This window comes from Calidris pugnax, unplaced genomic scaffold, assembly GCF_001431845.1.
Source record: "Calidris pugnax isolate Ruff unplaced genomic scaffold, ASM143184v1 scaffold7, whole genome shotgun sequence".
Taxonomy (NCBI): domain Eukaryota; kingdom Metazoa; phylum Chordata; class Aves; order Charadriiformes; family Scolopacidae; genus Calidris; species Calidris pugnax.
The window spans coordinates 348,408-373,763 of NW_015090762.1; the positions used below are offsets into that span (position 1 = coordinate 348,408).

Genomic DNA, 25,356 nt, shown 5'->3' on the forward strand with positions numbered 1-25,356 from the left:
GGGAGATGGGGGAGAAGGACCCCGCGTGGGTGCCCCCCCCCAACCCCGGACAGAGCGGGACCAGCGGGGTTTGCAGGGCGGGGATTGTCAGGGCGCTGAGAAGTGGTTTTGGGGGAGAAAGGGAAGATGTTACCACTCGCTCTGGTGTGGCAAGCGGTGTAGGGTGCTCTCAGCCCCATCCCTGTCCCGTCCTCATCCCTGTCCCCATCCCCATTCCCACCCTTATTTCCACCCCTGTCCCATCCTCATCCCTGTTGCCATGTCCATTTCTACCCCTATTTACATCCCCATCCCATCCTCCTCCCTGTCCCCATCTCTATTCCCATCCCCATTCCTACCTTTATTTCCATCCCTGTCCTGTCCTCATTCCTGTTCCCGTGTCCATTCCCATCCTTATTTCCATCCCCATCCCATCCTCCTCCCTGTCCCCATCTCTATTCCCATCCCCATTCCTACCTTTATTTCCATCCCTGTCCTGTCCTCATTCCTGTTCCCGTGTCCATTCCCATCCTTATTTCCATCCCCATCCCATCCTCCTCCCTGTCCCCATCTCTATTCCCATCCCCATTCCTACCTTTATTTCCATCCCTGTCCTGTCCTCATTCCTGTTCCCGTGTCCATTCCCATCCTTATTTCCATCCCCATCCCATCCTCATCCCTGTCCCCACCTCATCCCCCTTCCCACCCTATCCCTGTCCCCATCCTTATTTTCATCCCTGTCCCTATCCCCATTCCTATCCTCATTTTCGTCCCTATCCTGTCCTTATCCCTGTCCCCATCCCCATTCCCATCCTTATTTCTATCCCTATCCTGTCCTCATCCCTGTCCCCATCCCCATTCCCACCCTTATTTCCATCCCAGTCCCATCTTCATCCCTGTTGCCATGTCCATTCCCATCCTTATTTCCATCCCCATCCCGTCCTCATCCCTGTCCCTAGCCCCATCCTCACCCCCATTCCCATCTTTATTTCCTTCCCCTTCCCCATCCTGTTCTCATCCCTGTCCCTATCTCCATCCCTGTCCCGATTCCCATCCTTATTTCCATCCCCATCCCGTCCTCCTCCCTGTCCCCATCTCATCCCGCTTCCCACCCTATCCCTGTCCCCATCCTTATTTCCATCCCTGTCCTGCCCTGTCCTCATCCCTGTTGCCATGTCCATTTCCATCCCCGATTTCCATCCCCATCCCATCCTCCTCCCTGTCCCCATCTCTATTCCCATCCCCATTCCCACCCCTATTTCCATCCCTGTCCTGTCCTCATCTCTGTCCCCACCTCTATCCCCACCCTTATTTCCAACCCCGTCCGCATCCTGTCCTCATCCCTGTCCCCATCCTGTCCTCATCCCTGTCCCCATCTCCATCCCCTTCCTGTCCCCATCCCCCTCCCCACCCCGTCCCCGTCCCCCTCCTCTCCCAGCAAGAGCTGCCAGAGGACGCGGGGCCGAGCCCAGCGGGGCTGTGCCTTGGCAGGGCCCCAGGAGCTGCTCATTTCCCTAAAAGCTTCCCGATAAATTACTCCCGCTCTATAAAAGGCACTTTGGCTCCTGCCGTTGCTGTCAGGCCACAGCTCCTCGCTGTCCCCCCCCCGCCCCGGGACCTGCCGGGGACCCCGAGTCCTCAGCATCCCTGGGAGCTGGGTACCGCTGGGTGGGAGCAAGGGAAGGGGCTGGGGTCCCCATCCTGCTCCAGCGCCCCCCTCCCCGCCCCAAAGGGCCTTTCTCCCCGGGCTGCGTCCCCCCCGGGGGTGATCCATCTCCCCGTGACACCTCCTGACACCGCGCTGCGAAATACACCCCATAAACACCCAGAATTTACAGGCTCCTACAAGCACCTGGGAGTCACAGGGCTCCGGGAACACACGACACCCTGTGAACGATGTCGGGCTCGGCCCCGACGGCTGGAAAACGCAGGAAAACCTGATTTTAATTACGCCCCCCCTCCTCGCCAGCCCCTCACAGCCTCCCCGGAGAGGCAGGGAACGCTCCGTTGCTCGGTTTTTGGGCTTTACTGGGAGTTTCTGCATCACGAGCAGCTCGTCTCCGGGGGAGCGAGGAGCGCGGCCGCTTGTGTTTTAAGCTGTAATTTTCATTTAGTGTCGGGTTTTGCCCCTCACCTGGGGAGCTGCCGGGGCCCCCGGGCTGCGTCCCCCCCGGGGGTGATCCATCTCCCCGTGACACCTCCTGACACCGCGCTGCGAAATACACCCCATAAACACCCAGAATTTACAGGCTCCTACAAGCACCTGGGAGTCACAGGGCTCCGGGAACACACGACACCCTGTGAACGATGTCGGGCTCGGCCCCGACGGCTGGAAAACGCAGGAAAACCTGATTTTAATTACGCCCCCCCTCCTCGCCAGCCCCTCACAGCCTCCCCGGAGAGGCAGGGAACGCTCCGTTGCTCGGTTTTTGGGCTTTACTGGGAGTTTCTGCATCACGAGCAGCTCGTCTCCGGGGGAGCGAGGAGCGCGGCCGCTTGTGTTTTAAGCTGTAATTTTCATTTAGTGTCGGGTTTTGCCCCTCACCTGGGGAGCTGCCGGGGCACAGACCTGTTTATCCACCAGATTTAAGCCGGATACAGGGGAGCAGTTTGGGAGCCGTGAAGCTTGTGGGTGTTGGGACCCAAAACCACAGTGGGAAGGGAGCACCCAGAGTGGGGAGGGGACGTGGGGGCTGATGGAAGCGGGTCCCCAAACACGGGTGAGGAACTGCGAAGTATTTTGAGGGCTGAGGGTGAAACAGCCAGCACAGGCTTCACCACCGTCCTCAAAACATTGGGAGGGGGTGTTCTTTGATTTCCCTCTGCCAGCGGCGGCCGTGGCATCCTCAGGAGGGTGCCACAAGCTGCCACTGCCACGACCGAAGCAAATCATCACCTTTGAAGCCAGCAGAGTGGTGGGGGCGGTGGGCTTAACCCCCCTGCAGCCCCCGACCCCCCCCGGGGCTCTGTCCCCACGCCGTGATGGGATGGAGGGAGCGGCCAAAGCTGCTCCCGTGGGTGGCCGAGAGCGGAGCTGGCAGCTCGTGCCCCGCTCCCGAGCATCCCACAGCCTCTTTGGGGGGTCTTTTCCCCCCATTTGGCCTCCCGCAGCTGCACAACCTCCACATTCAGGACAGGGGTCTCCTCTTCCTCCAGGGGACATCAGTTTGTCCCCAGATAGGTGCCACACCAGTGCTCGTTCACCCACACAAGCCGGCTCCTGCAGGGGGAGGCAAGGATGGGACACGGGGCTGATGCCACATCCCCTGAGCCCCCGGGCAAGCGCAGGGCTCAGCAGGGCTCAGCAGGGCAGGCAGGGCTCAGCAGGGCTCAGCAGGGCAGGTAGGGCTCAGCAGGGCTCAGCAGGGCTCAGCAGGGCAGGCAGGGCTCAGCAGGGCTCAGCAGGGCTCGTCTCACTGGGAGAGGGTAGAAACACCCTTTAGTTTGGATTAAAGCCACAGCAGCCTCCGGCCAAGGCTGGTTTCCCCACCGGGGTGACACCCAGCCCCGGGACGGGTGACGGCTCCCGGTGACCACCGCACAGCCCGAGGTGGGAGCTCCGGGCAGCCGAGCGCTGCCGTGATCTGGGAGGGATTTGGCCACAGGCAGCTGGCTCCTGCCCGCACTCTTCATGAATCTGGAGCTACCACCGCCGTGTGCGGCCAAACCTGAAGTGCAGTGGCCAAACCTGAAGAGCACTGGCCAAACCTGAAGTGCCCTGGCAGGGGGTGCAGCCGCCTGGGCAGAGCTGCTGCCGGAGAGACTCTCGCCTTGGACACTGCTGGCCGGGATCCCTGGGCAGCTCCACAGTGACACTGGGCACCCACCCGCCCTCCCGAGGAAACCGAGCCAGGGATTCCCACCTGCAAAGGGGTTCATTCCTCCCTTTTCTGGGGAGAAGAGCTCATTCCCTAAAACTCACTGTGGCTACCACGTGGCTGGGTTTGGCCACACCAAAGCCGTGCTCTAAAAGCACCCCTATAGGCTTCTCCAGCTCAGCCCTTCCAGACCAGTAAAGGGAAGCTGGAGGCACCAGGACCCCAGCTCCCAGCAAGCAGAAAGGCCACAAGTCCCTCCTCACCCCTTCCCAGCTCAAGCCCCTGGAGCAGGGAGCGATCCAGGGAGGGGGTTTTCCCTGCCAGCACTCACTGTTTACTTAGTTTCCTGGAGAAGGAGAGACCTTGGGATATTTTTTCCTCCTTGCCTTTCACCTTCAGCGCAGCGGGAGCAGGAGCAGCGGGATGAAGGGGGCTCCCCAAGCTCTTCATTAGGAGCTGCGGCACCTGAACTGAAGCAGTTTCACACACTGAATTTAACGGAAGCAAACGTTAAATCATAAACACGGTAGGAAAATATTAAATATCAATTTTAAAAGCCTGGTTCCAGCTTCCTTCCCCGGACCAGATCAGAGGCGTAGAGCCCGGCTGCGGATCCAGGGCTGCAGAGTGGGCGCAGCAGGAACAGCAGGGGTCTGAGGGGATGGAGGCTGCCGGGGGAGAGGGGGCTGTCAGCTCCAGGTGACAGCACATCCCTGTCCCGGGGGCAGTGAGACAACTGCTCAGCCCAGGGGAGGCTGCCAGGCGAGAAATAACACCACACACACAGGCTGCAACGGGCTGGGGGGGGGGGGCTTTTATTGATAGAAAAGTGTATATAAATAATTCTGTCCCTTTCCCAGAGCGGGCGAGGAAGAAGTCCATCTCCAGCAGAGCCCCTGCGGGTGTCCCTGTGCCTCAGCCCCACTGCAGGTTGGGGGGGACCGGCCACCCCCCCGGTGGGGGGGCCTGCAGGGATGGGGGTAGATCCTGAACTGGCGGCCAGCCCGGCGGGTACTGGAAAGGCGCTGGTTTCTCAGGCAGAGCACTGGGAAGGCAAGGAGAGGGAGAGGGGCAGGGGTGAGATGGGGGTGGCTCAGTTTGACAGCAAGGTCCTGTGCCCCCCTGCAGCCCCCCAAAGGAGGAGGGGGTCAGTGGGAGGGGGGGGTGTGAGGTACAAGCAGGGTATATTCACTCCCCCGCTTCCAAATCTGCTGCGTAACCACCCCCTGGCCCCTTCAAGTGGTTGGGGTTTGCTAATGTCATACATGCTACCAAAAAATAAGGTGGGAGCAGTAAGATAAGGGGGTCTCCCCCCCAGATAAGGGGGTCTGCAGGGGGGGAGCAAGCACAGCCCCTCTGAGAGCCATCCCAGGCAGAGCTGCTGGGAGGAGAAGCCTTGTGCTGGGAGCACTGGTCTCCTCCCCTCCCACCCCCAGCTGCTCTGGGCTCTCACCACAGCTGAGTTTTGAGAAGAAGGAAGGAAATGAGCAGCTGTTTCTTTGCCGGCAGCCCCAAGCCCAGGCCAGCTGTGTGCTTCCCAAAGGACAAGGACCCCTCGGAAACGGAGCCACTGCCAAAAAACGCCGGGGTGTTTTCACAGAAGCACCCTCCAGCCCAGGGAACAGGCTGCCTCCTCCCGCTCACCGCCCGGGGAAACACTTTTTCTCCCTCAGGTTCACCAGCCGAGGCTGCTGCAAACACCACACCTGGCCAAAGAAGGGCAAAAGCAAGAAGCCCTCGCCCCCTTCTCTCCAGCTGAAGAAAGCGCTTGGCCGGGGAAGGTTTAAATTCATGGGAAACACACCTTTTCCATTAATTCCTGACTGCAGGGAAACTCATTTGTTCTTTAGCACCAGCCCTGACAGCAGCCTTCCAGCTTCTCAGGCCTCTACCTCCCAATCCTGATGAATCTTTTTAATTGTTGTGCCAGGAGAAATCTAATCAAACTCCTTTACATAATGCTCCCCAGGAGCAGCACCCTCCTCTCCCTGCGGGGCTGACGAGGTGGCCCAAAGCCAGCTACAAGAAGTGGAGTGCGGCGTTTTCCAGGCAAGCAGCACAGAGCAAAGTCATTTGGCCTAATGCTTCTCCCCTTGTCGGGGATTCTCCAGAGCTGAGGGTAAGACAAGACCTACAGGACACGCACCGAGCCCCCCTTGGGCAGGAAGAGCTTTTGTTAGGGCCAGGCTCATGCCGGCAGGAGCCCCCGCGGCAGCAATGGGGTGGGGAAGAGCCCAGCTATCAACTAATGAGCTGTTCTGCGAGCAGCAGAACTAATCAATAAGGAGGATGCTGTCTGGGTACTCAATTCCCTGGGGTCTCATAAGATACAAGTGCTATCAAAGGTTTACCTACAGCTGGAGCGCTCCGAATGGCTGTCCCCAGGGATTCTAGCAAGGGTCAAGAACATTCCCTTTCCGAAGGCATTAATGGGATCCCTCTCCTCTACTCACTTCCATGTGCGTGAAACCTGTAGTATCTCAGTATCTTTGAGGCCTCAGACCCCTTTCTGATGTAAAAAATAACGGGGCTCCACAGTTCTGGCAGAAGCACACACTCACGTGCACTGACACGCTCCCTTTCCTTTGGAAATCAGCTTAAAAATCAATCACCCCTTGGCAGAGCTCCACGAGTAGAAGAACTACACGGACTCCATCCAACTCCACCCCAGCTCTCCAGAAAGCAACGGCACGGCCTGACTTTGAAAATAAGCATCAGGTGGAGGTTTCCAAAGGAAGATTGTCCCCTCGAGCCCGGCCACGCTGGGAGAGCGGCTGCGAGGACGACGGGCGGGAGGCAGCGTGGCAGCTCTCCATCCACGGGGCTGATTCAGGTGATGGTCTCAAGTGGTGCTCAAGTGACTGCCTTTAAGAAAGGCAGCCCTGATACCCTTCAGCCTGGGCAGTATTAGGCCACACGGCCACTTCTAGCCCAGCACGGCGTTTTCTTTGCACTGTGGTGTACTTGGAGACCAGCAGTTCCACCTGTGACATCCTGCTGAGGTATCCCCAGGTATCCTGTGAGAAAGCCCCCGTTAAGGCAGAGAGAGAACCTCAGCTACGCTCGCAGGCTCAACATCCTCCCTCCACGCTTCGGGAGCACCATGCTTCCAAGGACCTTTTCCATCCCAGCCTGAATCCTTCCAACTCAGAGCAGAGAGAGATGGAGCTGTGTCTCCAGCATCTCCTTTGGGAGCCGACTGCCCTTCAGAGCATTTTCTCCACTGTTTTGTGCAGACTAATGGCCTTTACTGACACTACCAGCCAAGGCAGCCTCTGGGCAGGTTAAAATCCAAAACCACAAATTCCCCAAAGCAGCCTTAGACCCTGCCACATTTCAGGGACGTCAAGGCCCGCAGGAGGGAGAGGGAGCTCCTTGTCCTTAAAAGCATTTTCAGGAGGAACACAGACTCCCCAGGCACCAGGAGCACAGGGACCTGCCTAAACCAGCCCCTTTTCCCTGGCGATGCAGAACAACTTCTCTGGCAGACAGAGCAAAACACAGCATTGCTGGGAAGGGCAAGGCTGGGGCTGGAGAGCACAAAGGGAGAAGAGAAATGACAAGGACAGGCATCGGCGAGGCCAGATAGAGGAAGAGAAGCTTTGAATAGTTGGTGTCTAGTTCCAGTGGTAGATGGTTTCTGGGCCAGCAGAGGCAGAGAGGCTGGGTAGAACACAACAGCCCTACAAATCCCAGGTCTGGCACATCTTTGGAGGCAGGAGGGACCACATAGTTACAAAGGTCTGGAAATTCCTCTGGGGATAGTGATGGCTGTCTTCTGTAAGAGACAATCTACCCCAAGATGAAGGGATTCATGGGCAGGACAAGTGAAATGGGGCAAGTGAAGTGTAGAGGGGGGTAGGAAGATTATGGCTGTCAGCAAGGACCACAGCAGGGCTAAGAGCAGCCAAGGCGACGGATGGAGCGAACAGACAGCAACAAGCCCAGACAAGCACCAGAAGGAAGATCCTGCCCAGACCAAACAGAGAGAGGACAGGAGCAAACAGAAAAAGAACAAAAGAGAGATTTGGCACCTGCCCAAATGTCATCCAATTAAGCCTGCGGCACAGTCAGGTGAGCAAGGAAACAGCAGGCACCGGCAGGCATCTGAATCCGAATGAATGCTGTGAGGAGGAGCTAATTCCACCCTCTCACTGGCAGGGACAGGCAGAGCGTGCAGACAGGGCAGGCAGAGGATGGGGCAGCTGTCAACAGATGAGATCGGGCTCCTGCTGGTGAACTCCAGGCATGATAACTCAGCACTGCGGTGTCACTGTCCTTCCAGGCACGTATGTGCGCTCTGCAAAGAGCGCAGGAGAACCCTGGAGAAGCAGCCACAGGCAGCAAGGCCTGGCTTGTCCCTCCTGCACACGGGGAGACACATCCATGCACCTCTGACATGGGCGTGCAAGACTAGATCCATACGTGTGCCACCAGCAGACACACAGTGCTGGTGTCACCGAGTGTTAAATGACAGCTCAGGGGTTTCCATTGAGTAGGGCCCTCTGATCCCCTGTGCCTTCTTCTCCTGTCCCACTCACATTCCTCCTCGTGGGACCCCTCCTCAGCACCGTGTGGGCCAGAAGCAGCAGCCAGCCCTCACACGGATGCCCCCGGCCACCCCTACCTGTTGCTCTGAGCCACGCTCAGTCTCTTGGCTCTCTTCTCCAGCCAGTCCTCGATGGCACCAGGTGGGACATCTGCTCCCTCCTGCCGCAGCTCCTTTGATCTCTGCTCCCCTGGTTGTGAGAGAGAAGGAGAGGGCTATCAGATGCTCACGCTGCAGTCCTTTCACTCCATTAAACCCACCGCTCATTACCCCGCGTAGTTTCTTACGGTGGAGAGTTTGCAATATGCCTGTGGCAGCCCCTCCTCCTCCTCCTCCTCCTCCACTGTCCTCCCGCCATCTGATGCTTGGCCTTCTCACCAGTGACAGCTCCAGCCAGACAGAGCCAGGAACAAGACCCAAGCCAGCGAGCAGGGCGAGTCACACCAGTCTGACATCTCCCCCCCCGGGGGTAGATCGTCCACGTCCTCGCCCGAAACAGCCTCTGCTGGCCCCGAGCCCTGATCTGTTTCCAAAGACGTGTCCCTCCGACCGGCAGGAGGGACTTTGCCACCTCTGCCCGCTCTGGTGGGAGTGACAGGGACGTCTGTCCAGATCGATGTGGACTTGGCAGGCCGCGAGAGTGGGAAAGGTTCAGAGCGTGCCCACGAGCAGGGGAGGGGAGTTCAGAGACGCCGACAGCTCTGTTTGAGGCTCAGGCTGCCTTGATGCATCCCGAGCCCCTGCGGAGCCGGCTGTCACCCAGCCCTGCTCAGCCCAGGTGCAGAAGCAGAGCGTGACTGAGGGAGGGAGAAAAGTAGGAAGGGAGGGGAACAAGGTCCTGCATTTTCTCCTCTGAGTTAGGAACGAGCAAGGGAACCAGTAGGAACAAGCAGCAGGGCAGCCTGGGGTCCTTTCAAGCTTTCAACCCCTCCATCACCCCACAGGGGAGTGCGTGGGGCAGATCCCCGCAGGCGCCCCATCCTGCAGCACTGTCCTCTCCAGGCAGAGGGGCACAGAGCCAGCGGGGCAGCCCAGCACTCACCAGTCCCTCCCAGTGGGCAGAAATCCTCAGCTGCCCAGTTAGCAGAGCTCCCCGGTCCCCCCTGGGCAGCGGTGACAAAGCGGGAAGGGACGCTAACAGAGAACAGGGTCTCACACGAGTCCTTGACACAGTCGTGCTCCTGACAGCACGTCAGGCTCAGGAGATGCTCAGGGCTGTTAGATCTTCAGCCCGGTGGAAAGTTCCCACCTCACACAAAAGGGGAACGTGATACTGGAAAGCCAAACACTGTTCATAATAAAAAGGACGCCGGGGCACCTGTGTGTCATTCCTCTTTGCCCCCTTCATCAAACCCTCCGGGGACAAGGGCTCTGGGGGAATCCTGATCCCATTTAGAGATCAAGCTGCCACCCCGGCGGGAGCCACCTGCAGCCGTGCCCCCCAGGAGCCTGCTCCACACCTTCCCACCATATGTCACACATTTAAGGAAAATATTATACGTTTCCAGACAGGGTGTGAAATTAATATTGCTTGGGCAGAGTGAAGGATCACTTCATCCTAGTGGTGGCAACCAATTATTCATCTGCCTGTTGAATATTAATAAGGATGGCAGAAATGTGCTACACAATGAGCAGCCGGAGATGGATAATTTGTCATCCAGCCTTTTCATCTGCTGCTGCTGGGAGGGGTGACGATGTACTCACTGCCACCACAAAGGCAGCCTGCTGTGGTCCTGATGTTGAGGTGCTGCTCTGCAGCCTGGCGATAAGGATATGGTCGGAGACAGGACTGTTCACGTCTCCGACAGTCGCTCCCAAGGAGCAAAGCCCCAGCGGAGCCATCTGGGGACACCCCAACAGCCTGGGTGGGCAAGAAGCTCAGTCTGGTGAGCTGGGCGCTGCTCAGACTCAGGATATCCAAATTCAGCTCCCAAATGAGACTTCTCCAGCAGTGTTGGCCACAGCCACTTTATTTCCCTTTGCTCCAGGTTCCTCCATCTCCATTGAGCGCCTGGGCACATCCCACCTCAGCAAGGGGACAAGCAGAGATGGCTTTGATGAGGCAAGGAAGAGAAATCCCAGAGAGAAACCTCTCCCACCTTTACCTACGACTAAGATTTCCTTTTGATCCCGCTCCAAGCCCCAGCACAGACTAAAAACTGCCAGAGCCTCTCAGTTTAGAGCAGGGAGCCCCCAGGCCACTGCCCTGAAGTGTCACACCAGGAACCGGTGGGAGCCCAGGGAGCCAAGCAGCCTCAACTGTCTCCTCCAGAAAAGCTCACCAGCTGCAGTGGAACAACTCCAGACTCCCGCTGGCCTAAATGAGGCCCCAGGTGTCCAGATTGGAAAGCCATCCAGCTGGCTCCCTCTTCTTGAAGCTCCAGGAGTTACTGCTCCAAAGAGCTCCAGCCCTTGGGCTGAGAAACAAGGCAGCGGGTACGGGCAACCGCCTGGCTCTGCCCACCCTGACACATACCCATCAAAAAGGCACATTTTTTGACTCTTCTTCCTCTGACGCACACACGTCCCATCCGGGGACCACCATGAGACTGGAAATATCCCCTGAATGTCACCAGGTATTCCAAAATGTACCTCAAACACGACTACCAGCCCTTACTCCCCATATGTGATGGCACAGCCAGCCAGACGGCAGCAGCAAGAGGGGTGTGAAGGCGCTTCCTCCCTCTTCCTCGCCGGGGTGTTTGCTTCAAAGTCTAATTACAGCCAATTAAGAGTGGCTGTAGTCATGAAGTGCCTCTCTAATGATGCCAGAGTGGGAGTCCAGATTTATCTTCTCCCCCCAGGCAACTTCTAGCATGAGTTTTCCTCCTGAACAAGGCGCAAGATGTAACCACCAGGACCGAGCAGGTCACCCAGCAAAGAGATCCACATGAAATCCTTCAGCTCCCTCCCAGGGCAGGAAGATGTGGCAGCCCAGACTCCTCCAGAACATGGGAAGATGAGGTTGAAGAGGCCCTGCAACACGAGCAGCTGAAGAAGTTACCACCCTGCAGCCAAGAAGTGGCAGCTGACTGCGAGAGCGGCTCCTTCTCCTCCTCATCCCCAGTTTAAACTGGTCGAGTGTGACCACCCCCAGCGGGGACACCCATATTCCTTCCATCAATACATTGCAAACACTCCCCAGGACTCTCCCCTGGCAGCTCCGACGGGCTGGAGCTCCCCAAAGAGGCCGGCTGGTGTCAACACCACCAGCAGAAGCGACGCAGGTTAGCGGGGAGCCAATAACTTCCAGCAAGAAGATGGCAATTTGACAGTGACTTCTCCTGACATGACTGTACTTAAAATGACAGCCTGGAAGTGTCTGGCTGATGAATGATGCAGCAGATGCAGAAGGCTAATGCTTTGATGTGGTAACAGCTGGGAATATGCCTCCCGCCCTGCTGAAGGTGGAAACTGTTGCTTCTTGATGAGTATATTCTACGGGGTGTAGAAATGCTGAAGCCAAACTAGGACAGGCTCCGAGCTGTTACGGAACAGCGAATCGTCCAGAAACGGTGCTATTAACCCACAAGACTAACACAAACAACAGGGTGAACTCCCTGCATTGAAAAAGGCCAAATGTTAAGAATAATATGTTTCCTCTGGCTGTAATGAAAACGCATCATTAGGAAGGAGAGCTCACTGACACGGAACTACCAACACCAAACACTTCACAGGGTTCAATATCTCCATGACAAAGAAGTGCCATCGCGGTTTAGCAGTGTTAAAAGAAAAAAAAAAGGCAGAAAGGGCTTTGCTGTGGTTTAGGATGCCAGGCTGCCCCCGAGCACGGGTTAGTGGGCTACACCACTTCTCTACAGGGTTTCTTTGCACCTTCTTCTGAAGCATCCCCAGACAGGGGGAGACACAGGTTCCACACAGCCCGAAGCTCCTCGGCTTCTACACCCTCACAGCAGAGTGAGGAAAGCAGAGTGAGGCAGCACCGTGGAGCTACCAAGAGACCATCCACGTTTGTCCCACCAGAGGCAGAGCGTGGCCTTCTCCAGCTCGGTCACACAAGGCTCTGCAGAAAACGGTGAGAGCACTGTGGAGCTTCCAGGCTCTCAGCTCATCTCCAATCCCCGACCACCCCAGGCTGCAAGCCCAAAAAAATCTCCCAGACGCTGCAGGTTCAGATGGGAAGTCTCTGAGGCCACCAGGTGCTAATTACTGACGGAGGTACCGGCCGGACGTGCTACAAAGATCAGATCTCCTGCGTGATTAATGCAACCTGCAGCCCAACCTGCCATCACGCTACCCCACCTGAAACTGCCCTAAGCCTCACATGGGAGACACAGATGCTTCAGCAGCCTGAGAAGCGGTGGGACGTCCCCACGACACACCAAAGAGCGGCCCGGCTTTTGGAGCTGTTCCTTCCATCCAGTCCACAGTGTGATGGGCTCCACCTCTTCTCCACCGAGTCCTGCTGAGCCCTTCCCTCCACCAAATCATAGAATCATTCAGGTTGGAAGAGACCCTTGGAATCATCGAGTCCAACCATCTCCCCTACTCTACAAAGTCCTCCCCTACACCATGTCCCTCAGCACTGCATCTAAACGGCCCTTAAACACAGCCAGGGATGGGGACTCCACCCCCTCCCTGGGCAGCCTGTTCCAATGCCCGACCACTCTTTCTGTGAAAAATTCCTTCCTAATGTTCAGTCTAAATCCCTCCGAGCTCCTGTGAGGAGATTTTGAGGTGTGTGCAAGGCTCAGCCTGCTCCCTCGGCTCACAGGGGCTTCCCACGGAGCAGCACCAGGAGAGAGGTGAGCAGGATTTAACCCTACAACCAGCTATTTCTGTTAGAGCTGCACAGCCAAGGACGAGGCACCCCGCCGTCCCCCGGCAATCGCTCCACGAAGCCTAATTGTTTAATTAAATGTTTGACTCGATAATACAAATGCAAGGTTTCCAAGTAATCCCCCAGGAACCAGCTCTCTCACTCGCCAATTCTCCGCTTACACCTGACCCATTTGACAGAAGTCACTATTCAATAACAAGTGTAATTGGCAATGAAACCTGCCCCGGCGCTTGCCAGCCCTTCCCTGCAGCTCCGCTCTGCTCCAAAGAGCTTTCACTTCCCCTGCAATAAACAGCCTCCACTGACTGGAAACACTACAGGTTCCTGCAAATAGGCTGACATCCTATTGCCACCTCTCGGGAGCCCAGAATTAAGCCCCAGAGCAGCCAAGGAGGGTCGGGGAGAGGCTGTGGGCTGGCAGCGGGGACGGGGAGAGCGAGTGCCAGCTCCTGGGAGCGCTCCGTCTGCGGCGCAGCCCCGGGAGCTGGGTTATTGACTTGCCAGTGTTGTTCAGAGATTGATTCACGGAGTCGCCGCGGGGACTGGCAGACTGACTCAGCAACGGCCAGGACTGGAATAGCTCTGTAGCACCTTCCTCCCACTCCCCCGGGGTCCACCAGAGCTCCGCTGTGTCAAATCCCAGCCCTCTGAAGGCCAGGAGAGACCCTCCCCCACGCACGCCCCGAATCTCACACATACACACGCACCTACACACACTTTCAACACCTAAGGCTGTTTTTGCCAGACTACTGGCAAAACAACAGTTGGCTCCAGCGAGCAGTGTGGGCACCAGACCTGCTCAGAAGTTGGGCTGCGTTAGGAAGAGCAGGTGGAGGACGTGATCCTTCCTCTGCTCCCCACTGGTGAGGCCAGCGCTGGGCTCCCCAGTACCAGAGACAGGGACCTACTGGAGGGAGCCCAGCAAAGGCAAAAAACAACAGACACAAACCCAAATACAAGAATTTCCATTTAAATATTAAAAAACCCAAACATTTTTATTGCAAATAGTGGGCAAACACTGGGACATGTTGCCCACAGAGATTACGTAGGGTTTCTACCCTTGGAGATGCTCAGAACACAACAGGACGTGGTCCTGAGCATGCTCTGGTTTACCCTGCTTTGAGCAAGCTAAGGTTGGGACTAAACCATCTCCAGGGGAGACCTCAACTGCTCCATAAGTTCTCACCAACAACTCCCTCACATTGTCTCTAACCACCACAGCAAAGAATCCTAGAGAGAAAACAGAGCTGCCACCCCTTTTAGGGCAAGGAGGTGGCTCTCCCAGAATGAGAAAGTTCCGGAGACTCACAGCAGGGGAGCGGCTGCCATTCACCCTCTGCCCAAACTCCAGTTCTACCCAAAGGCTACGTGAGCAGAGGTCATTTCTGGATCCAAGACCTCAGGACAACCCAACCGAGAGCAGGCGGGCTCTTCCCAGGAGTGGAAGCAGCAGCTCCCAGGTACGAGCAGAGAGGTGGGGGGAAATCAAATCCATAAATCCAAGGGGAAGTGATGTACCAGTGCCCTCTGCTGCTGACAGCTTTTATTCCCCGACCGAACAAAACCCCAAGGGCTCAGAAAGCCCACTCTCTGCTTCAGATGCTCGCTGCTAAGTAGTAACAGCATTGCTCAACTCCCCGTTTGTGCCTCTGCCAGCAGATCGAGCAGAAAGCATATGAGAAACTGCAGCACTTACAGCCGCGCTACAGGCTCCCGTCACAGGGAGACACAGGCAGGAGGGACCCAGGCTCAGCTCACTGCGTGCCGGCAGCGCAGGGTCACAGGCTCCTGCTGCACAGCCCCTCACACGCCCCTGGGCAGCCCACACTCCCTGCAGCGACTCCTCCTCCTCACAGACCCCTGGACACTGTCTTGTTCGTGTGGTCACCGGGTGAGGGGGGGATTCTGCCCCTCTGCTCCGCTCTGGGGAGACACCCCCCAGTGCTGCCTCCAGCTCTGGGGCCACCACCAGCAGAAGGACATGGAGCTGTTGGAGCGGGGCCAGAGGAGGCCCCGGAGATGCTGGGAGGGCTGGAGCCCTTCTGCTGGGAGGGGGGGCTGAGAGAGTTGGGGGGTTCAGCCTGGAGAAGAGAAGGCTCCGGGGAGACCTTGGAGCCCCTTCCAGTCCCTCAAGGGGCTCCAGGAGAGATGGGGAGGGACTCTGGATCAGGGAGGGGAGCCCTAGGAGGAGGGGGAAGGGTTTGACCCTGAAAGAGGGGAGACTGAGATCAGATCTGAAGAAGAACTTGTTTGGTGTGAGGGTGGTGAGAGCCTGGCCCAGGTTGCCCCGAGAAGCTGTGGCTGCCCCATCCCTGGAGGGGTTCAAGGGCAGGTTGGAGGGGGCTTGGAGCAACCTGGGCTGGTGGGAGGTGTCTGGATGGGACTGGATGGTCTTTAAGGTCCCTTCCCACCCAAACCATTCTATGATTCTATGACTCACCTTGAACCTGGGCACTCAGCTTCTCCAGGTCCTGCTCTGTCATGTGGGAAAATCTGCAGTTGGACCCAAAATCACACTGCCCTGGAACAAAAGCCACAGAGCTCCATGAGAGCCACGCACAAGGTTTTCCCGTGTACATGTGCATGCAAACCCAATATCTACTGCAACCACATGCCAGACACACAGACCCAAGCCCTTCACTCCCTCCAAGATAAAAGACACATACCAGGGCTCTTCAGCACAGCCTTGGGCTGGCTCACGAAGGAGCTGCTGTAGCTCAGGCAGTTATTTCTACCTCAGAAGAACTCACCTGTTTGCAGAAACTTCCGACAAGGTTTCTTGGTTTGCTCCTCTTGCAGGATAGCAGCAGCATCTAGGGGAGACAAAGGACAGGTTACAGGTCTCTTGCACAGCAATACCCCATCCTATCATGGTCCCAAACAGGTCAGCTCTCTGGTGTTTTACACAACAACCAGGAACTTAAGCCACAGACAAACTGACAGGCAACAAGCCCTGTCTGCACCCCTGGCTTCAGCTTCTCGCTGGTTTGCAAATATCACCTTCTTTGCTTTCTGCTTCATGCTTTCTCCCCCTGCCAGTTGGGGAAAAGAAGCATGACAGAAAAGCAAGGGCTCTGGAGCAGCTCTGTGCAGCAGAGAAAGATCAGGCAGACTCACAGAGCTCTCAGCAAACCTCTGTGCGAGGCCTCACAGGACCCTGTGCCAAGTCTCCAGTGGACACCACTGAAATGGTCCTTCACCTCTCGGAGATGTCCTGGGGACAGCAAGTCCCAAAGACCCAGCAGCTCCCAGAGATCATGGAAGAGCTTGCACTGGCTGATGCCAGGCCACAGAGTCTGGAGACAAGAGGAGATGAATCAGGATGAGGAATTTTATCAGGAAATCAAGGGTGAGACTGAAGAGAAGCAAAGCTCTAGGCAATCTGCCTCACCATCACTGCCCCGGCTACAACTGCGCTGTTGTTTCTCCACACTCGAGAGCCTTTCCAGCTTCCACCTACAGTTAAGCAGCCAGCAGAGCCCCCCAGAGCCCCCCAGGGTATTCCTCACCTCGCTAGCCAGGAGAGAGACACAGCCTGCAGCTCCTGGCCCTGAGGAACCAGAAGGAAGCCGAGGAACATATAGGCAGTGGTTTCACAACCGGTTTAACCCAAACTAAGTCTTTGCTACTGCCAAACACACAGTCCTGCTCCCTCTTTGACACCCTGGATGCACATTCCCACCATATTCCTCAGGCTGGCACTAGGACACACGTAACTGCACAGTGAGCGAGCTCAGAGCACTGAGCTGGGGGAGGAGAGGCCTGTTAAACGGGCAGAGGACACGGGGTTTTCCTTCAGCACATCCCAACACAGCCTCCAGCCCCAGAATTCCAACTTGCCTTCCGTCAAAACCTCAGTGCACCCAGTCCTCTTCCTCTGAGCCAGCCCTGTCACCCTTCTGGGATCTCCCACTCGCATCCTCAGCCACTCCCACAGCCACTCTCAAGACCTGACATCTCCACCCAGTGCAGAGATCTGCTCCCAGCTTCCCACCCACTCACCCACTGCATGCGTACAGCCTGCCTTCCAGCCCGCTTTCTCCACAAAAACACCCCTATTCCTCACTCCTCACACGTCAGAGATCAGCTCTGGTTTGCAGAAGGCACCTAACTCACCTTCAGAGACTGTAACTCCCTTTGTTCTCTCGGGTCTCCCATCTCAGACTTGCTCATGATGCCAAGAGAGCTTTATCTGCAGCTCCTGTTCTCAGAAACAACCTATCTCTTCCACCTCATTTCAAGTCCCTGTAGCTGACATCTACAGTTTCCCCTTCCCACATCCAGAGCGTTTCCCCTTCCCACACGAGGGCTTTGCCTCTGAGATCGCTTCACAGCAACAGTATCAAGTCTGCAATTCACTGGCACAGACAATCTGAATATAAATCATCAGTGCTGATTTATTTTATCTATTCCTCTGCCCCTCCCACCTCATCCATCACCTCCCCAGTCCCAGAAAGGGCACGGCAGACAGTTGGTAGTACCCACCTCGGAATAAGTCGTACCAGAGCCTCTTAGCCCTGAGATGCTGCACGCCGTTGAGGTGCTTCTTCCTGTTGTGAAGGTTGTCCTGAAAGGACCTGTCGCAGTAGTCACAGAAGTATCTTTTCCCCATCTCTCTTCTGGCTGAGCAGCATCAGCGTGGCCTGGGAACCATCAGGCAGATCCTCGGCGCCCAGCCATGCCCGCCCTGGGGACGGAGGATCCAAGATTTACAGCGCCTGCTTCCAAAGGAGAGGAACTCAAATCATTTAGGGCTGGCAGACAGAGAAAGAGGTGAGGCCCAGTAGTATATATTCCTGTCCATCAGAGACTGGTAAGGCAGCATCTGCTGCATGTACATGGGAGAACAAGCATTCCTTGCTTGTTCATCTGCATTTCTTACCTCTGGTACCCAAAGAAACAGCATCTCTGCTGAAAGAATTCTCACTCCCTGAGTGTGCTGGGGTTCAGGTCACACAAAGCAGAGACATCAGAGAGCCAGCAGCTCCCAGTCACCACCTGCGCCAGGGGAAGGTGCAGCAGAAACTATCCAGTGTGCAGACAGGAGGAGCTACAGGTCCCCTACACCGGGACTTTAACCCTAAACCACAGACAACTTCCACAAGCAAGAGGAAGGAAATTCCCCCGTGTCCGCCTCTACAAGGGAATGGAGAAACTCAACAGCTCCTCAAAGATGAAAACAAAGCTGGTCTCACCTGCACTGCAAGTGGGAGGCTGCATTACAAACACTAAAGCATGTAACACTTTGTTCAGTTCACACCTACTCACTCCTGTACATCAAGGACTGCCCTCCTCATCCTCCCCAGCCTACAGCAGCAAGATGTGTCTGCTTCACCCAGTCCAGCACTCGCAATAACTAAGATCACAACAGCCTTACAGCCAGGAAGAAAGCACCTACAACTCCATGGCCACTGAAAGCAACCTGGAGATGCCCGGTCCTTCTCCTCCCACAGGGGAGAAGAGCTTTATCCCACAGATATTTGTAGTGTGGAGACTCTACTGTGCAATACTGAGAGTTAACAGGACAGAATTTGGGTGCTCTCACCTCTGCTGGGCCCGGAGCAGCCCAGACCTTGGTAGGGCAGGGGCGGGTTGTGGTTATGGGCAGCCCTGTCCCCATCACTGTCCTTGCAGTTCACCCCGCAGGAGCTGTAGGTTCTCTCCCGAGTGATACCAAGGTACCTGATAAATGCCAAAGATGGATGGACTGGGAGATAAACTCCAAAAGCAATTCTCCACTTTTTGACACCTTGACAGCCAAATGGGTTTAAAAAATGGCACGGAGACCAGCGCAAGAAATAAAGATTTTATAAATAAAACAGGGTCAGAATCAATCACAGCTTCCCTACTGATCCCTCAGAACCAGCGGGAAGAGCAGCAGGAACAGGCCATCCCTCAGAGCGAGCACGCTGAGCCACGGCAGCTCTGCCAAGCCCTCCTGCCAGCCAGCCAGCCCGGCACCTCACCAGCAACACCTGCCAAACGCCCTTCCTGCCCCGGCTCCCTCCCTCACAATCAGCTCCTTGGAAATCTCTCCGGCCTCATGCCACAAGTTAAGACATTGTCTCTCTCCTCCATCTCCATCCAGCTGCATTCAATGGAAAGATCATCTCATTTTGTTTTGAATGGGCTCGCGAACCTTCACACTGAAGGCAAAACGTTCAGAGACCCAATTGAACTGGAAATCTCTTCGTTTTAAGGTCCTTTCCTTGTTTTTTAGGTGAAATACTGTGTTGGGAGATGGTGCTGATCAGCCATCGCTCCCTGACGTGACAGTCAACCCCATCACCTGCAAACACAACCGGACGTGGCTCCTGCTTGGGAGGCCTAACTCAGCCCTGTAGGGCTTGGGGTCTCAAATTGTCCTGCTCCAGCCCAAGAAATCAAAGCCAAGTGCATCTAAATCAACACTAAACCATAATTTCCCCCCATCTTTTACTAGATTACCCCAGAGTTTTGCCAGCAGCCAGCTTTGCCACACTGTGGTGGGGCTGCTGGAATGCAGGGGGAACGCTGTTCCCCTCAGCACCTGGCCCACTGGCAGGCTCTGCTGCTGCTTTTAAGTATTGAAAACTCCCCCTTTCTCCATCTTATGCCATCGTCTCCCAAAGTTTCTGCTCACATAAAAGCTTCCCTGCTGCAGCTGCCGGCTCCTGCGCTCTGTCTCTGCAGAAGCGGCTGCGGTGAACGGGGAAAACAAATGAGATTCTGCAGCGGTCCCACACAAGTTTCCCCAGCTCTCCATGGGAATTCTGCCTGCAGAAGCCCAGCAGCAGCCAGCCTTTGAAATCGTATTTCAAACTTTTCCTTTCATCACCCCGACAGCAATAATTGCAGAAGCTCCGTTCCCCCTCCTTCCCCCTCCAAAGCTCCTCCAGATTCAGGCAGCCAGATCCCGCACCCCAGAGGTGCTGGCTCCCGAATTCTCCTGGCAATTCCCATGGCAGGGGATGAACGGAATTAAAAAGCAATTAGAGGAGCATTGGAGTCTCCCAGAGATCGCCCCCTCCAAAGATTACACTGAAGACTTATTTCCATCTTTTTTTATTTTTTAAGAATTCAATTGGGTGGATTATTTTGGCTGGATTCTGACAAGTCTCTGCAGTACCAGCAATCCACAGCGCTCTGCGCTCCACCAGCACGCAGAAATAAAAGCTGCTTCTGAGCAACACTGGCTAACCTATTTCCATCCTCCCAAACGGCTCAAACAGTAAACAAAGAGCATTATTCAGTTGAAAACAGAGATGTTTTCTAATTAAACCCACGTTAGTCATTATGAAATCAAGCAAATGTAGCTGCTTTATAAAGAACTGCTTCATCTCGGTTGTTTCCTCTTAACATTTCTAGACCCTAATTTGCAACTGAATTCAGGCGAGCAGACCCCTCCTCCAAAGCTCCTCCAGATTCAGGCAGCCAGATCCCGCACCCCAGAGGTGCCGGCTCCCGAATTCTCCTGGCAATTCCCATGGCAGGGGATGAACGGAATTAAAAAGCAATTAGAGGAGCATTGGAGTCTCCCAGAGATCGCCCCCTCCAAAGATTACACTGAAGACTTATTTCCATCTTTTTTTATTTTTTAAGAATTCAATTGGGTGGATTATTTTGGCTGGATTCTGACAAGTCTCTGCAGTACCAGCAATCCACAGCGCTCTGCGCTCCACCAGCACGCAGAAATAAAAGCTGCTTCTGAGCAACACTGGCTAACCTATTTCCATCCTCCCAAACGGCTCAAACAGTAAACAAAGAGCATTATTCAGTTGAAAACAGAGATGTTTTCTAATTAAACCCACGTTAGTCATTATGAAATCAAGCAAATGTAGCTGCTTTATAAAGAACTGCTTCATCTCGGTTGTTTCCTCTTAACATTTCTAGACCCTAATTTGCAACTGAATTCAGGCGAGCAGACCCCCGGACCCGCAGACAGCCATAAACGACTTCAGGCAGGCTTTGTACCAGCTTAAAAGTCTTTCTGCATAAATCCAAATACAAAAAAAACAAAAAAAACCAACCCCAAAAGCCAGGGCTATGTCTTTGTATCTCGACGCTTAAATGTATTAACAATAAAATCCTCTGCTGTCAGCCTCTTGGAGCAACGGCTTGTAAGAAACGGCACGTTCTGAGACACCTCCCAGGTGTTGCACTTGTCCAGCTGAGGCGCTCGCTAAAACTCCAGCCGAGATCTCACGTGCACCTTTCCTACATTTCCCCTTCTCAAATTGCTGCCAAACCATTCCACATCGCGCTCTACCAGCTACAGATTTTATTTAGGACTCTCCAGGGAGTTCTTTCAGCCATTTCCCCGAGCCGGGGACAGAGGGAAGAAGGTGACCCAGGATTGGTTTCGTCTGGGTGCAGCCGCTTTTCTCCACGCCGAACCCCAAGAGTCGCTGCTGGGCCTTGACCTCAATTTCCTGCTTTCTTATAGCCCAGGCTCGGGGCCGTTTCGGCCACTTTGGGTACCCAGGCAGATGTGAAGTTAATTAAATCCAAGCGTCGAGCTTAACGATACTCAGCCACCAATTTAAATGTGCTGATATCTCTGCAGGAACCGGCAAACCGCCGGCAGAGCCTGCCAGCACCTTCACAGTGACAGAGGGACGGGTTCCGACTTCCCTTACACCCAGCAGACACGGGGAGCTCGATTCGGGGCCGCCACCGACCTGAGCATTACACAGACCCAGCCCAGTGGCAGCAGTTTATAGGTGACTGGGGAGACTTGTCTCAGAGACAATCCCCAGCTGTTAACTTTGAAAAACAGTAACGGAGGTTTTCAGAGAGCCAGCCTAAGGGATAACACAATGCATAGGAATTCACAGAATTTTCTTTTTTTTCACAGAATCTTCTAGGTTGGAAGGGACCTTAAAGATCATCTTGTCCAACCGTCAACCTAACTGACAAAAATAGACACCCACACAACAAACAAGAAGCATCACCATCCCTAAACCATACCTCCCAGCACTACATCAACCTGTCTTTTGAACACCTCCAGGGATGGGGCCTCAACCACCTCCCTGGGCAGCCCATTCCAATGGCTGAGAACCCTTTCAGTGAAAAATTTTTTCCTAATATCCAGCCTGAACCTCCCCTGGGGTAACTTGAGACCATTGCCTCTCGTCCTGTTGCCTGTGAAGAGACCGACCCCCACCTCTCTACACCCTCCTTTCAGGTAGTTGTAGAGAGCAATTAGGCACCTTCCGGGCTTCCAGCACCAGCAGAGGTTTGCCCTACCCCAGAAATCCCAGGGATGCCCACAGTAGCTGCATGCAGGGAACCAACCATAAATAAATTAAAATAAATGACCACGCAGCCAGACTCTGTGCTCCTCCTGAGCGGCCGAGACACATGAAACTACAGAGCGAACACTGCTTGAAGATCTGTTCTGAAATTTAATGTAGATGCTCGTTTAACGAGAAACCTGCCGTGGGATGATTTCAATGTTAAGATTCCCGCACCCCCCTTGCCTGCCCTCCCTTCCCAAACCCACCTCTCCTTCCCAAACCCAAACCCACCTCTCCTTCCCATCACCCACTGACCCATCCTGGGGCTCCTTTGCCCTCGACGAGGTTCAACACAAAAACAAACAGGAAGAGAAGGCAGCAAAGCCGGAATGGGAACCTTTCCACAGCGGTTATACCACCTGGGGCCATGTCACCTCTTCCCGAGGCCTCTGGAGCGGCCACCTGAGTGTCCCCAGCTGCCGGGGGCCACAGCCCCCATCTGAGGGTGCTCGCAGCCCTCCTCAGCCGGCCATGGACACCCCCACCGTCCTCAGGGGGTGAGCAGAAGGGGCCATTAAGCAAAACCCTCCTTCTTCCCTGTGTCACCCCCGGCAGGACGCGTTCCCTGCCCCCCAGGAAGGCCTCGCAGCCCGGGGGGGGTGGGTCTCACCCAAACCTGCCAGGTTTGACCGCAGCGGAACGAGGGCTCCAGCCCGCGGGCCTGCACTAACCCGGCTGATTTCACCTCAAAAAAAGCAGAAAACAACGACCGGGCCTTGCCCAGCGGACACCGCTGAGGGGAAGGAGGGGGACGCAGAGCCCTCAGACCCCCCCCGCCTCCCCGCACTCACCTCCCGCCGGGCCCGGGACCTAGGCCGCACGGCCTCCGCGGCCTACATCTCCCAGCATGCCTAGCGGCGGGCGACGCCTACATCCCCCAGCATGCCCGGCGGCGCGCTCCCCCCGCCCTCCCTCCCCCGGGCGGCGCAGGCGCAGAGCGGCGGGCGGGCAAGATGGCGCTGCTGCGGCAGGCGTACAGCGCGCTGTTCCGCCGCACCTCCACCTTCGCCCTCACCATCGTCCTGGGCGCCGTCCTCTTTGAGCGCGCCTTCGACCAGGGCGCCGACGCCATCTTCGAGCACCTCAACGAGGGGGTAAGGACGGCAGCCGCCCCGCCGCGGGGAGCCGCCCCGGGCGCTAGGCCTAGGGCCCTGAAGGTCAGGCTAGGCCCGGTCCCGGGTTGCCCCCGCCTTCCTCGGGCCCGCGGTGCCCCGGCTGCATCGCCACCTTGGTTGCCCCCAGAAAGGCTCCGAGGGCCAAGGCGGCGGCGGGGCCGGGGTTCAGGGTCTGTCTCCCCGCCTGTGGAGGCTTTGGTGGTGTGGCGGCGCCCGGCAGGCAGGGCTTGGGTCTGGACCTCTCCCCGGCTGGGGAGCGGGTGTCAAGGGCAGTGAGATGGGGGAAGGTGGACATGGGCTGATCTGGCTTTGCACTGCCCAGGGCTGCAGCTCTGCCTGCCCTCATGGCCTGCCCTTAGCAGAGGGAGGGGTAATGGCTGGTGTCTGGGACAGCGGACTCTGCAGTCCTGGGCGTGAAGCTTAGACGAGATGGGTCAAGTCATCTGTATGTTTCAAAGTGGAGCTGTGGTGGGATAATCACTGCCTGGGGACTGAGTGACGTGGACGGGACATATAACAGTTTCCTGGACGGGGTGAGGCGATGCAACGCCTGCCCTAAGAAAAGGCAAGAGGTGCTGTAATTTCTATCTTGCACCAAGTACCAAAAAACTCAGCGTGTTGCGTGTTCCCATCTGCAGCACAGGGGTCCTTATCCCTGCCCTGCGGTGCTGGTGTGTCCTGGGTCTCTCAGAGCACCCAGGCATGGATTCCCAGCACAGCCAGGCCACCTGCATGGCTCTGCTGCTGGAAAGAGCTGCCCTGCGCCTTCCCTGACAGCGCAGTGTCTGCTCTTTGGCCTCCTGAACCAGGCCACGAAACCAGCTGGAAACTGATGCTGCACAAAGTGACCCCTTCCCTGCCCTGCAGGGGTTGGGTGAGCTGAGGAAATGCAGTAAAGAGCAAGATCAGGGTCCCCGTCTCCTCCTTTTTAGCAACAGTATTTTGTTAAAAGCTCCCCTCTTGCTGTTGCAGATTACTTTAATGAGAACTTGCATTTTAAAGCAAAACTTGATCCCAGGACCACTGAAAAGCTGGCTAAGATGACTGTTTATGGGGTTTTTCTGGTTTGTTTTACATACAGAAACTGTGGAAACACATCAAGCACAAGTATGAGACGAGCGATGAATGAAACGCTCAGCAGCAGGATCCAGCCTGGGGTGGCAAAAGACACTGCAGAGAAGGATTCGGCCTCCTGAAACTGGTTGTATCAAAAGGGAAATGGGTTCCCGATTGAACAACTCCAAGCCAGATTATATCAGCCACCTACTGATATGATGTAAACCACGATGGACTCAACGAGTTCTGCTGCTGCACTCAAACTTACGCTGTTAAAGTAATAAAAAAAAAAATGTTGGTCCATGTCTCATCCCTGTGTGTTCACCTGAGTGATTCTTTGGCCTGCTTGTGGCTTCTCCTCGTCTAGGGGATGGAAAATGCTTGAATCATGGAATGGTTTGGGTGGGAAGGGACCTTAAAGCCACCCCCTGCCCTGGGCAGGGACACCTCCCACCACACCAGCTTGCTCCAAGCCCCCTCCAACCTGCCCTTGAACCCCTCCAGGGATGGGGCAGCCACAGCTTCTCGGGGCAACCTGGGCCAGGCTCTCACCACCCTCACACCAAACAAGTTCTTCCCCACAGCTCAGCTCCATCTCCCCTCTTGCAGGGTCAAACCCTTCCCCCTCCTCCCAGGGCTCCCCTCCCTCATCCAGAGTCCCTCCCCATCTCTCCTGGAGCCCCTTGAGGGACTGGAAGGGGCTCCAAGGTCTCCCTGGAGCCTTCTCTTCTCCAGGCTGCCCTGCACCTTAGTTTCAAGA

General features: G+C 55.9%; 2 protein-coding genes across 3 annotated transcripts; one reads left to right on the forward strand and one right to left on the reverse strand.

Moving 5' to 3' along the window:
• Positions 1–4,596: 4,596 nt before the first annotated feature.
• ZMAT5 (zinc finger, matrin-type 5) lies at positions 4,597–23,271 on the reverse strand. Of its 2 annotated transcripts, none has more exons than XM_014964820.1 (6): positions 23,217–23,271; positions 17,633–17,865; positions 15,898–15,960; positions 15,588–15,668; positions 8,425–8,536; positions 4,597–4,842 (listed from the first exon to the last, which is right to left on the reverse strand). In XM_014964820.1, the coding sequence occupies exons 2-6, from the start codon at positions 17,757–17,759 to the stop codon at positions 4,713–4,715; spliced, it is 513 nt and encodes a 170-aa protein (XP_014820306.1). In that variant the 5' UTR covers positions 17,760–17,865; positions 23,217–23,271; the 3' UTR covers positions 4,597–4,712. The 2 variants fall into 2 exon arrangements, with proteins under 2 accessions (XP_014820306.1, XP_014821118.1); XM_014965632.1 differs by having other exon boundaries at positions 17,633–17,868; positions 23,217–23,269.
• An 83-nt stretch (positions 23,272–23,354) lies between these two features.
• Positions 23,355–24,906, forward strand: LOC106885327 (cytochrome b-c1 complex subunit 9). Its single transcript, XM_014937482.1, has 2 exons — positions 23,355–23,519; positions 24,622–24,906. Exons 1-2 carry the CDS (start codon positions 23,379–23,381, stop codon positions 24,667–24,669), a joined length of 189 nt encoding a protein of 62 aa, XP_014792968.1. The 5' UTR covers positions 23,355–23,378; the 3' UTR covers positions 24,670–24,906.
• Positions 24,907–25,356: the final 450 nt, after the last annotated feature.